The sequence below is a fragment of the Phycodurus eques genome, chromosome 1, assembly GCF_024500275.1.
Source record: "Phycodurus eques isolate BA_2022a chromosome 1, UOR_Pequ_1.1, whole genome shotgun sequence".
In the NCBI taxonomy this organism is placed as follows: Eukaryota; Metazoa; Chordata; class Actinopteri; order Syngnathiformes; family Syngnathidae; genus Phycodurus; species Phycodurus eques.
Window position 1 is genome coordinate 23590590 of NC_084525.1, and position 13754 is coordinate 23604343.

The 13754-nt window shown below is 40.5% G+C and overlaps 1 protein-coding gene across 1 annotated transcript; it reads right to left on the reverse strand.

Annotated features, from left to right (window-relative positions):
* Positions 1 to 32: 32 nt before the first annotated feature.
* Positions 33 to 10080, reverse strand: dytn (dystrotelin; the record flags this gene model as incomplete). Its single annotated transcript, XM_061698949.1, is given in 13 exon segments — positions 33 to 118; positions 1791 to 2229; positions 3442 to 3583; positions 3670 to 3722; positions 4522 to 4661; positions 4908 to 5206; positions 7479 to 7633; positions 8322 to 8393; positions 9228 to 9280; positions 9283 to 9306; positions 9389 to 9474; positions 9659 to 9863; positions 9996 to 10080. Coding segments are annotated over 13 exon segments (1839 nt in total), but the record flags the coding sequence as incomplete, so codon positions are not given.
* Positions 10081 to 13754: the final 3674 nt, after the last annotated feature.

Consider the following 13754-nt stretch of genomic DNA (forward strand, 5'->3'; position numbering starts at 1 on the left):
TGTCCACTGTGGAGTAAACACTCATTCTTCATCTAGACTTGTCTCACATTGTCCACTAGATAGAATAATGAGTCTCCAACATGGTCTGCAGCCTCAATCTGCGCCAATCCCTTATCACCTGGTCAAAAAAAAAAAAAAAAAATTCATTATTTATATTTCACCTTAGCTTCAATACAATTCCTCTGTAAAATGTGTACTTTTACTCCGATGAATTTCCATCTTTGTTACTTCAAGAAATAAAATCTGAAGAAAATGTTCACAGAGCATCTCCAGCAACAGATGACGACCAATATGACTATAGTGGTGAAGTCTATGGTCGCGATAACATTACACAGCAGTAGGGGTATTAGCAGGAATTGCTTACAGTAGTTTGAACCACCTCTTCTACCTACTGTACCCAGAGTGACAGACATATTGTCATTCAATAACTGCTTGTCCAACCTGGTAGGTTAAATTACAGTAATTAACATTAATCCATTGACGTCAAAACGAATGTTCTTTCATGAGCTTGCTGTTTAGGGTTGTGGTTAAAATGATGGCCAGGCTAACGTGTGCTAGCTAACTTAGTGAACAGGCAGATCTTTAACTACACCACTGATGTAAATTAAACAAAGAAAAAAATACTATTAAATAAAAACAATCACAATTCTTTTACGCACTCACTTTTTTAAATTAACTTTTACTTCCAATGATTAGGTACAGTGGTGCCTTGAGATATGAGTTCAAAGCATTCTGCTACCACGCCCATTATACAAAACACTCATCTCCAATCAGCTTTCCCCTTTGAAATTAATGGAAATGCCATTAATCTGTTCTAGCCACCCGAAAAAACTAAGACTTGTAATGTTTTTTTAAATTAGAACAAAAACACGATATATCCTATTGTACTTTATAGAAACAAAATAATAACATAATTAAAATAGAACGTAAAGAAACAATTGTTGACACATTTTTGCTTCAATTCAATGGACGGGCTGCTCCTTCTGGGGGCAGTACAATAAAGACGTATGGATATACATGTAGACGGTCACTCCTCAGTAAGCCACAGTAATAGTCGTTCTTCGAAGAAGATAGAAAATATATGCCCGTGAGTATTGTTATATTATATGTACATTTGTTGCTCCACTGTTTGTGTTCAAATATTCATTGCTTAAAGAGATATAACTCTGTGACACTAATGCTTTTCGTTAGCCAGTCTATGGTATTTTGCATCGTTTGTTGGCATTAAGCTACACGAACTTACTGTATCTAAAGCAAAGCTATATGGTTGTTTTAAATACACATGTAATTATTTGTTTTATGTTTAGATTGGTAGTAAACCTCAGCTAGGAGTGGCAATAAACAGGTTGATGCCTCTTTTTTGAAGAATTGAAATCGGCCAAACTACGGCTTGTTGTGAAGTGACATTTTCACTGCCATCATACAGCGTCAATCTCAAATTTCTGCTCGAAAGACAAAGCAAAAAATATCTCTGGAAAGACTGCTTGTATCTAAAAAAAAAAAAAAAAAAAAAAAGTGTAAATTATGCTACTCGTATCGCATAGCACCACTGTACATTTGGTATCAGAAAATAAAAATAACACATTTCTTATGATTTTATATTGACATGAAGTACAGTAAATATCACAGACTTGAAGACTTTTATTCAAGTAATGGTCTACAAGGCGACTAACTTCTACCAGTTATTTTCTGTTAAGATACTTGTACTTTTTTACTCAAGTATCGCTTTCAGGTACTTTGCACAAGGCTGCTAATTTGCAAGTGAGTAAACTGACAGACTTCTGTCTTACCTGATAGTTTATCCTTCCTCCTGTCTGTCCATAAAACACTTTTCAGTCGGTCCACAGTCTGTTGCAGCATCTCTTCCGGACTAGAAGTTCCGCAGCCCTGTTGATTACCCATACCCGTGTCCACCTCCTTTAGGACATCCTCTTGTTGTATCGATTGACAAAGAAGGCTGCTACCTGCACAATCCACCTCCTCATAGTGGATGTCATGGGACCAAGCAAAGCCCTGGTTGATCGTGGGGGGTGGAGTTTCCTCATTCTCGCTCCACTCATAGTCGGTCTTCAACATGAATTCTTCAATGTTTACATCTTCATCCAAGCATGTCTCTATGTCAGAAGTTGGTGTCAGGTTTCCTTTCTCCGTGTTCTCTGCATTCTCCATCTCATTCTGGTGTTGTGGCGGCCTATCATTGGCGTGTTGTAGCTCCAGTTTGTTCAGTGTCTGAAGAATGGAAATAGTCATAGTTATAGGTGAACACTGAAAGGGGTGAAAGTTGACTACCAGAGGTTGGGCACACGTCACTTGTCTCGAGTCAGACTTAAGTCGCCATTAGGACTTGACTCAGACTTGAGCTCCATGACATGATAAGTCTTGCCTGTTTACGTTTGAAAACCAATTTCTTTTTTTGTCTGCGTGTTTATAAAGTGGTGCCTGGAGATATGAGTTTAATTTGTTCCTTGACCACGCTCGTAATTCAAAGTACTCATATCTCAAATCATCTTGCCCCATTGAAATTAGTGTAAATGCCGTTAATCCGTTGCAGCCCCCCCCCCCCCAAAAAAAAATATATTAATGGGAAAAATAGCACTATATAATATACTTTATAAAAAACATACACTAATTAATTAAACAGAAGTACAAATAAACAGATTTGATAACACTTTCTTCAATTCAATGCACATCGTCACCTGGGCGCAAGATAAGATAGACGTACTGATATAATTGGAGACGGGATGTCACAACTCAGCAGTAATAGTTGTTCTTTGCAAACTATAAAGACTATTTGACCGAGTACTGTTACATTGTCTGTCTACATGTTTTGCTGCACTGTTTGTGGTCAAATAGATTGTAATACAACCACAGGGATGCTAATTGTAAGCTCATGTCTTCTTTCCCATATTGTATGAGACTCAGCATTAAGCTAGCGGACTAAAGGGTATGCTATGGGGTTGTGGTTGATGCGTCTTCTTTGAAGTATTTGTACTAATTCTATCTGCCAAACTACTGTTTGGAGTGAAGAGAGTTGTGTCACTGCCACCATACAGTGCTTGTATTTCATGTTTGCACTTGCAACACAAAGCAAAAAATCGGCCTCACATATGAAAAACACTATGAAAAACTCTTAATCTCAAGGCAGCACTGCATATGATTTATGCCATATTCAATGAGCATGTTTGGGACGCTCTGGATCAGCATATATTACACCGTGTTCCAGTTCCTCCCATTATCTTGCACTTCGCACAACCTTTGATGGGAGTGGCTCAACATTCCTCAGGCCACAATCAACAACCCTGTCAACTCTGTGCGAAGATGTGTTGCACTGTGCGAGGAAAATGGTGGTCACCCCAGATTCTGACTGGTTTTCTGGATGTACTTAAAAAAACTATCCAATTATACGCCGCCTTCTTGAGATGTGACTGTCACAATGTTTACCTGAGTGAGTGTCGCCGGCAGACGGAGGTTGTGTTCTCTGACAGTCTCCATGGTAACTTCCATCTCTGCACACCGTTGCTTCAACATACCATGTTCTGATTGCACAGCGAGATGCCACACCTGCAGTTGCTCTTCCAGTAGGCTTCATTAAAAGGACCAATCAACAATGATGATGAATACACATCCTGCCTTCTAATTCGCTGTTTGATATTGGACCTTTTTCCTCACCGTCTGTCTCTGTGCAGGTCCCTGACTTCAGCGAGCAGAGTGGAAACCTCCAACTTTGAACATAAAACACATGACCAACACACACTATCGATATTTTCATAATGTTTGTAAACAATAGGTGCCATAGTCCTTCTGGGTTGCAGAAAAATGATTGAGTGCCACTGACTTTAACTGAAAATGATCACAAAAACTTGTTTGTTGTTGTAGCGCCAGGTACACACCAAAAGTTTCAGGTATTTTTAAATTTCCTTAAAAAGAAAATGAATCCAGTGGGACCTATGGTTGAGGAGGATAAATGAAGTGGATGTCGTAAATAGTTGAATAGAGAAGATTGCATGACGTAGAAGCTGCTTCGAAGGGAAGCGATTGTGCGCCAAACCAGACATTTTCTTGCAGACGTATAAAATGTTTGGTTGGGTTGTCTGAGTGACTTGGCAAAACATCATGGCTAACCTCTAACCTTAACATCAGCTCTACAGGGTGCGTTAAAAAAGGACGTCTGTGGGATTAATCCGAGCAACAGTAAAGACAATTAATCAGTCCCTCGTGTTAACTATATGTCTGAGTTTCCACTCCGATGATTTGTTTAATCAACTTACTTGTTGAAATGTAAATTATAGTTGAAATTGTGTCTCCCTTGGAAGCAATTCACCTCATGTAATATACTGTATTTTTTAAACTGCCACCCACATTTAAACTTTAGTGGTAGAGAAGAGGGCTAAAGTCATTCAAGCCATTTTCATGTAAGGGTTTGCTTACTAATGGTGCCGTGGGAACTATTGCCACCTGACGCCATGGTGAAAAGCTTTATAATGCAGACAAACACTTGAGTGAGTGGTCTTCGGACTTCACCTGTCCCTGCAGCGTCTGATCAGTCTGTAGGGATTTAGATGAAGAGGAGTGAGGATGCACTGAGGAATCGTGGGAAACGCATACATGGGAGGAGGTGCTCCCATCTTCTTCAGGAGTAGCTGAATGGAGAGGTGGAGCGCCGAGATACAAAGACGGATTTGATTGGTACATTTTACACTGTACTTTTCATCCATCCATTTTCTATACTCCAAATTGTCCATAGGTGTGAAGGATTGCCAAAATGCCCTGTGATTGGTTGTCGAAGAGTCCGGGGTGTCCCCGGCCTCTCGCCCAAAGTCAGCTGGGATAATGTTGCAGGTGAGCTTCAGCGACACTAATGAGGACAAACCGTATAGAAAATGGATTGTCGTGAAACATGTCTCACCTCTTGTGGCTGTCCTCTGCCCCCTCCCTCGTTAGACTCTTCCTCCTTTCAGCTCCTCTTTGAGTCAGTCGATGTGGTAGCAGGCAAACTTTTACTCAAGGTGCTTATATTTTTTCCAGAGTATTTTTTCCTTACACTACTATTTTAACACTGAGTGAGTGTTTTTGTGTACCTATTGGTTTCCTTACTTGTGTACAGAACTCAATCACTGGGTGGTGACTCTTGTGTTTGCGTGTCTGTTGCTCCGACAGGAAGCAACTCTGACACACGTGGACCTTCAGACACTTCACACAGCGATTCCTGAACGCACACACACACACACACACACACACTCCTGAAATCATGATGAGCTGTTGTAGCACCTTCACAGCTTGTTTGGTGGACTTTACAGATTGAACTGTGAATACTGTATATACCACAAACTATGATCTCAAAACACTTTTGATATCATTTCAAATGTATTTTTGAATGACACAGGATTTGATTTAGAAAAAATACTCCCGAAGTGCACGTGTACATGCACAAGACTCTCCTAACTTCAACCAACAACCCAGGCAATTACGCAATATAGTATGCACAAAATGGGCTATTCAAAATCAAACATGTGCACTCATTGTACTGAAAACACTCCAGACTACTTACTTTCACGCTCTTTTGGCATTGTACACCTGTACAACGCTTCTGGTCACGAGTTACACAGAAACTCTCCTCAGTTGTGAACTGTAGGATTCCAATTTCTCCTAATCTTTGTCAACTGGGTAATTTAAACTACAGATCTTCCATATAAACATGCTCAATCAATACTTGTAATTCTAGCAGTCGCTAAAAAAACCAATGTTGTTAAACTGGAAAGATAACCTATCAGCATTAACCAATGGCAAAATTGTCATAGAGTAAATAACACTAGAAAATATCTCTGCTAAACGTAATCCTCAAATGAATAACTTTAAGAAAAGCTGGTCACCTTTCATTAAAATGGTGAACCTTGATTCTTGTTTACCTGGGAAAGAATGTTATACAGAAATGCAATGTGACCAAATCATATATATGCAGGGTGTCGAGGGGCTGCCCCACTTTTCTCTGGGGTCTTCCAGCCGACCAGTCCAGGCCCGCAGGATGCAAGAGTCTTACTTCACACACACTGCACATTTTTATGACTCACACTGTACATATTTCGCAAATTGGGCACATTCACATCTCATTCAGTGTCCCCTGGGGGGCTGGCACGGGGCATAATGAGCCGGATGCCGGCCCGGGTCCTGGCACATGTCTGCCGGTCTCCGGTCTGGTCGCTCCCCTTCTCTGCCCGGCCAGTCCTACAGTTTTAGTGCATCATACACCCATCAGTGGGGGGAGGGCAGTATCGGGCTGAGGAGGATTGCACATAAGTTTAATACAAATTGTACCAAAATAAATGTTTAAAAAGAAATAATTTTTAAACTTTAAATGCAACAAAAAAAAGACAAAATGTTAAAGGAGGTGTATGCATAGCCGTTTGACTGTATTGCATGGTTTAAATGTTACTTTTAGTGATTCTTCTGTGTACCACTTGAGGGAGCCCACTTATCACAAGTAGTACTCGTACCACACTTTGAGAATCCTGCTTTAGGCTGCTCTCAAGTGTGCTCCTCGGCCCGACCCTGCCTCTCGATTGGGTGGGGTGGGTTCCTAAGCCCCCGCGGTGCAGGCACAGCAATTACAGGACACTTCTGCCAGTTATTGTGTATGCAAAACAGTGTCATTTCACTTGCATGTGTCTGCAGACACACACCCCTGGGACTTATTCGCTGAGTGTGGGGCCACTCACTCTTTTTGACACGTAACATAACTATGATAATTTCTTGGGTATCCTGTCACATACACTCTGGTCCTACAGATGTTTGTACTTTACATAGCCACTCCCACCACACTTCAGTTGTACAGCCGGGTTCACTGACCCCTGTTCGACATGCTTCCCATCCTGTCCCTGTCCTGTCCTATATTGTCCAGTCTTTCCCAGACTGGGTGTAGGACTACTGACCCATACAACACTCGAATTCAATGTGTCATTGTACTAGGTATATATAATGCTTTACTTTCCTCATCTTGTTTACAGCTAGTGTCTTGTCTTTTGTTGTCATCTTTTCCTATATGATTTAGTTACCTTTTCATTCTTTCCTGTTTTGTTTTTTTCTGTCACTCCCCTTTAACAGCTTTGTTCTGTTTGACTGAACGATTGTAATTCTCAATAAATATTCATCAGAATACAAAGAAACCACAGTGGCATCTTAAAAAGTCCACTGTGACACAGTAAAACTGTTCTGTCATGAAAGGGATACAGATCTTCCTTTCTGCTTGACGTAACAACCGAACAGGACCAAAAAAAAGAGGGGGGAATAAATAAATAAACTAATCCTGATTTAGACCAATTCCTATTTGGATGGGGATTTGACGCTAATTTGCGGCATCTTTGAGTGTTACAGAGAGCATAAAAAAAAGGGAAAACGCTCATCTGTGAGTTTTTCAGAAAATAACAGGATAGGTTAAAACAAAGAGGTTCATTTGCAAATAGGCGCTGGATTACAGTACTAACCTGAGTCCACGTATGGGAAATATCTTGCAGATATGACAGTGAACGACCTTCTGACTTATGAACAAACGATACAGCACTGGTAGCCGTAGCAACAGACGAGGCTCGCTCTGGAGCCATGATGACACGTGTTGCCTGCTTACGGTCGAGGTCAGCACCTGTGAATATTTATTGCAAATGTCACTATGATGACCCCCTCATGACTTCAGAAGGTATCTACACTATGATCCAAAAGTATATCCACTTTTTTTGAAGGTCTGGCCTTTATACATCACAACAATGGGTTTGAAATCATGCAATCAAGATATGATTGAAGTATAGAGTATTTGTCTCATAAATTCTTTCAGCAATAACAAACACTTATGAGCCTGTTCTCTTGGCAGCCTTCTATCATAGCTGGCTCTCCAGAGAACAGGCTCACCGATGATGATCCATGACCATGCCATAACACTGATCTGGGATCCTTGGGATTATGAGTTGTTCCTTTACTTATTCATTTTGATGCAAGTTGACAACCGTTTCATCTGTCCAGAATTAAATTTTGGAACACTGGAGCCTTTTCTTATGATGGTTTCTTGCCAAGTCTAATCTGTCTTTTTTGCCTTTTTTTTAATTCACAAAAGAACATAATTTTGCCATCATCTACTTTAGCTGTGTTAACTGCAAAGGTTACTTTGAAAAGCAGCATTATGAAAGTAGTAAATACATTAGATAATTTCAGTGGCCTGATTGAAACCCAATAAAGCATGCTTTTTTTTATCGATTAACAAACAGCAAGTGAAAGTCACTGAAGTATAAAAACTCTTTTCTTGTCCAACATAACTGCAAAAAAATAAAATTTCTCACCCCGTGAAAACACGACTTCACTGCTTCTTCGACATCACCAAATAGCCCTTCCTCCTGGATGACTGCAGGAACCTGAACAGGCATTGCAGGAATCAGAGCAAGAGGGTATGATGGGAAAAGTACAGTGGATATAAAAAGTCGACACAAGCCTGTTCAAATGCCAGGCTTTTGTGATATTATGAGATGAGACCAAAATAAAATGTTAAAACGTTTTCCACAATTAATGTGGCCTATAACCTATACAACTCAACTGAAAAAGGAAATATTTTTGAGAGCGAAAGTCAAAATAAACAACTGAGATAATGTGATTGTGGTTGCCCAAGTGTGCATACTCCCTTTTAACAGGTGGCGTGGCTGTATTCAGAATCAACCAATCACATTTAAACTAATCTTCAATGAGAGTCAGCACACACCTTCCACCATTTAACGTGCCTCTGATTAACACCAAATAAAGTTAAAATGTTCTAGTAGGCTTTTCCTGACATGTTTCTAATCACATCTTGCAGCCTTACTTTTCTTCACCTGGCATCAGTCAAGGTTTAGGTTTTGACAGTTTCAAATACCGTTAGTGCTGGCACAAAACTTTAAGACTTCTGCTTGCAAAAAAAAAAAAAGAAAAAAAAAAAAGCTTCATTTGTGGTTAATCAGAGGCAGGCATGTGCCGACTCCCATTGAACATGAGTTTACATGCGATTAGTTAATTCTGAACACAGCCACACCCCCAGTTATAAGGGGATGTGCACACACTCAGTTGTTAAGTTTTACTTCCCCTCTTAAAAAGATTACATTTTTATTCTCTGAGTTCTACTTGTAGTAGGTAACATAATGGTGTAACGGAATTGTTTTTTACGGTATCAAAAAACAAACAAACAGGCATTTGAACTGATTTTGGTTATCATGGTTTACCTGGCTGACATCCTCTAATAAAGATGTGAGAGAAGACCTACTGATGGATCCCTCGCACTTGCAGCTGCGCAAGCCAGGCCTGAAACACAGTCAATCATGTTAGCAAAACACATTTCAACCAAAGGAACATAAATATTATTTTAAAAGAACACATTTTTCACCTCCATATTTCCGCAACAGAGTTTCTGCTGATAAACAGATGAGCGCAACGTGGAGAGAAATAGCCTGTATTTGACCCAACTGATTCCTGAGACACACACAATTGTACAAAGATGCACAAATCCAGTACAAGGTGTCCCAAATAATATTCACACTCTGACCTTTTGCAAGTAGTTTTATTGTATATGAGTATTGAGCAGTCAGAGAGTGAGAAATTTTGGGGGACACACCCAACTTTTGTAAATGTTATCAATCTGTCAATGAGGTCTCACCTATCGAACATCCTGAATATAAGACCGCATAATTTCTTGGACGGCTCTACACTGAAATGATCAGCAAATTCTGGTGAGACACTCCTGAACATCCTATTCAGGCCCTGGGTTACTTCGTCCTTGCCAAGCACAGAATCCGACTGCTGTTTGGCTCTGCCATCCAGGTCAAGGGCTGCCTCAATGCGGTGAACCAACACAGCGTCCACTGGAAGCACAATAAAGAACGCATTTCTCAAATCAATAAGTAACTTAAGGTCAACAAGCATTTAACAACCACCAACCCAAGGGAGAAAGTGTAAAATAAAAAGAAGTAAAAGACCACATTAAGCACACTAACTGCGATAGATGTTCTGTAGACTTTCAAGCTTCATGTCAACTCTGTAGGCAGGCGGGTGGATTTTGTTGAAGTCCTCTAGCCCTGAAATGTGAAACAGGAAACAAACATTGCGTAATGAAAGGTGTTCAAGATGAACAGATTACATTAATCCCCTGCTATTTGTGGGAGAAGGGGACGCAGCCTGTAATAATGTTTATAATTGCCTGTGGTAATAGTTTTCACTTTTAAAATACCACAAACTGTGATCCCTAAACACATTAACATTTAAAACATTTTACAAAAGTGCGCTAAAAATTAAATGGCTTACAGATGATTTGATTGAGAAAAAATTATTCCGTTAAGACTTTCACTGTACAGAGGTGACTTGAGATACCAGTGATCTGATTTATGAGATTTTCGAGATACGAGTTGTCATCCAGCAGATTTTTTGCTCTGACTTGCGAGCAAAAATTTGGTGACAGTGAACTCAACCAACCTCGCCACCATCAGCGGTTTGCCAGCGAATGAACTATTCTTCAAAAACAAAACAAAAAAGCTTCAAGCTGTTTATTGCTACTCCCAGTTGAAGTTTACTATCAAACTAAAATTCAAGCAAGAATTACAAGGTGTTTATTTAATGAATTATTATTATTGTTATTACTTTACTTGGGGTAAGTCCATTTGGCTTATTGCTAACAAACAATATGAAACACCATAGACGGGCTAACGAATAACACTGGTGTCGCAGTGTTATAATCGTTTAGGCAATGGCTATTTGAACACAAACAGCGCTGGAACACGTGGGCAGACAATATAAAATTACTCACATGCATATAGTCTTTATTCTCGCCGAAAACAGCTAATATAGCAACAGCTTAATGAGGACCGTCTCCATTTATATATCTGTTTGTCTGTATTATATTGCCCCTAGGTAGCTAAGGCGTGCACACCAGAAGGACAAGCACAATATCCATTGAATTGAAGCAAAAAATGTGGCACAAATTGCTTAATTCATGACATAGAATTATTTCATTTAGGGCTGCAACTAACAATTATTTTAATCATCGATTAATCTGTTTATTTTTTTCAATTAATCAATGCATTGGATTCATTAAAAAAAATCATCAGGACATTATTTCAGATTGTCAAATATAAATTGATTACAATGGAGGTTTGGTCAGAATATAGGCAAAAAATGTTGGTAATTGTTTTCCGAAGTAAAAGATGTTTGCAAATGTCTTATTTTGATGAAACAAAAACAAAAAATCTGTCTGCTTTATATATTATAATACACGCCGCGATAGAAGGGGGTTTACTGTAATTTGATAATTAATTAGTTGTCGATTCATAGTGGCACCTCTCATGTCATTATTGTATTGTAATTACAATTACAACATTACAACGGTTTTTGTTGGGTTTTTTTTTTGGGGGGGGGGGGGAGGGGGGGGGAGCAGGAACTGATTGATGGCATTTCATCCATTTCACTGTGGAAAGATGATTTGAGAGTTACGAGTATTTGGAGTTACGAGCATGGTCACGGAATGAGTTTAACTCATATCTAAAGGCACCACTGTACTGTATACTAGAGGCTGACTCAGGAGTGGGTGTCGACTCCCACTCCCTCCCAATCCCAAGTGAGTGTTTAAGAAAAATCCCGCCCAATCCCGAGGTTTTGAAAAAACATCCAATTCCTGCGGAGATTAATCCCAATCCCGAGCCAAAATTTTACAGAATCTCCCCCCACTTTTTCACTCCCAGTCCATACTGCTCCGTTTTTCTTCCACCTAAGTTTATTAACAAAAGCCGTGTTAGTTTAACAATGTTTAGCTCGATGGTGAGGGGAAATGTTCAAATATTGATTTGATTAAAACTAGGACAAAATATAACCGCATCATGGTTTCAGTTCCGTCATGGTTTGCACTCCCGTCAACTCCCGTCATCATGGTTTCCATTCCCGGTGACGTTTTCATCGTTCCCGCTGATTGATGGTGAACTTCACTCCCAACCCACAGGAATCTAACGGGACCCGGTGGGAATCCCGACAAATATTAGCCTCTGGGGTATACTACTCTTCTGTAAAGTATGATGGGATTGGAAAACTAGTTAAAGTAAAAGAATTTACTGAGACTGTTGTCATCCATGATGAGCTACTGTCTAAAAATGACACAATGTCACAATCATGTTTCTATTCATCAGAAAAGCAAATGAGGCAGTAAAGATCATATTACAATTGTAACATATCGATTAGTGTTGTGTTCTGAAATATTAGCCCATCAGCAGATAAATGAAACAGTAATGCCAGTTAATTACCTTCATGGTGAAAAATAGGTATAGTCAGTCAACATTCTGACTAACATCTACCTTTTTTTGACTTTGTAATATATTGACTTTAAGTAAAACTCACCTGCCGCCTTCCTAGCGTTGAGCTGAAGCTGTTAAATTTGAATGCCATTCTGGTATCATTTGTCATCACAGCTGCTGCTCACCTGTTGGCTGCGGACCAATCGGCAGCCAGAAAGGCAGATGACATCATACGGGGGGGGCGGGATCAAAGTCAGGTTTGTAGCTGAAGCGAACAATCTGTGTCACTCTGTAACATCTTTGTTTGTGTTGGCGCTGCTGACCGTTGTCACGGCTCACACTGACCGTTTGTCTCTTCGTCTGTGCTTTCTTTGTCCCGTGGAAGCATGACACACGCAAACTGTTCTTCTCCTTAGATCGATGAGCTTGTGACGGGGTGCCACTCTGATCCAGACTCCGGCTTTGTGTTCTCTAACTCCGTGACATGCCAGCTAGTGGCATATTATCAGTGTCCGAAAAAACACATGAACATGATCCAACTGGCAACCGGGCCATTGCGCCTTCATACTTGTTATAGGTGGTGGTGGTGTTGGGAACGGACCATCGTTGTTGCTGTTGTCATTGGACTATTATTGTTGTTGATATGACTGTTGTTGTGCCCATTGTTCTCTCCTCGCTAAACCTGCCTTCCCTGTTTTCTCTCTCTTTGTACTCGCTGACCTTCTACTCTGTTGACAGTCACCCCACAGAGCCTGGGTTATTTTAGAGTTTTTTTTTCTTTCGCCAAGTGCTTTTCTTTAAAGACCATGTTTTTACCTCTTAGACAGACTGGACATCCCCAAGATGGGCGATCTCGCCGCAGTGAGGGTGTGACCTTTGAGATGCGCTTGGTGGAATGAGATGTTGGTGTCCTTTGACTTCCAAACGGAACGTGACTTTTTGGTGACTGAGGGCTCTATGTTCAGTGATTCATCTTCATTTTCGTGCAAGCACTAGACTCCCTGCGCGTTGGCAGACCTATCTGCGCCAAGCTGGGCGGTGTCATCGCAGGGAGGGTGTGCCTTTGGAGATACGCTTGCCAGAATGACCTCTTGGTGTCAGAAGGTCCATATAAACTTAGGCCTGCTCATACCACGTCGTGGCGTTGGGGATCTGACACGATTTTGGTGAATCTGATCGGTGTACATGCAGGCAGACAGGCACGCGAGGTCATCAGACGTGTGTGGCGGATTATTTCAACAGTGGGCATCCAAACCTATTAATCATTTTAGAAAGCAATTAATTGAATGCATTAACGGGGTATCCCCTGTCTGAGACGCACAAAAAGGAGTAGGGACACAAAGTTTCATGAATCTGCGTCCATTGACGCAAAGCCTGGCTTAAGACCCATGTGTGCATGTTGCTGAAGTGCTTTCACACACACCAAGTCAAAGGTGGAAACCGTTAAGAGTACAAGTCCTATCTTGGTGCTAACCAATC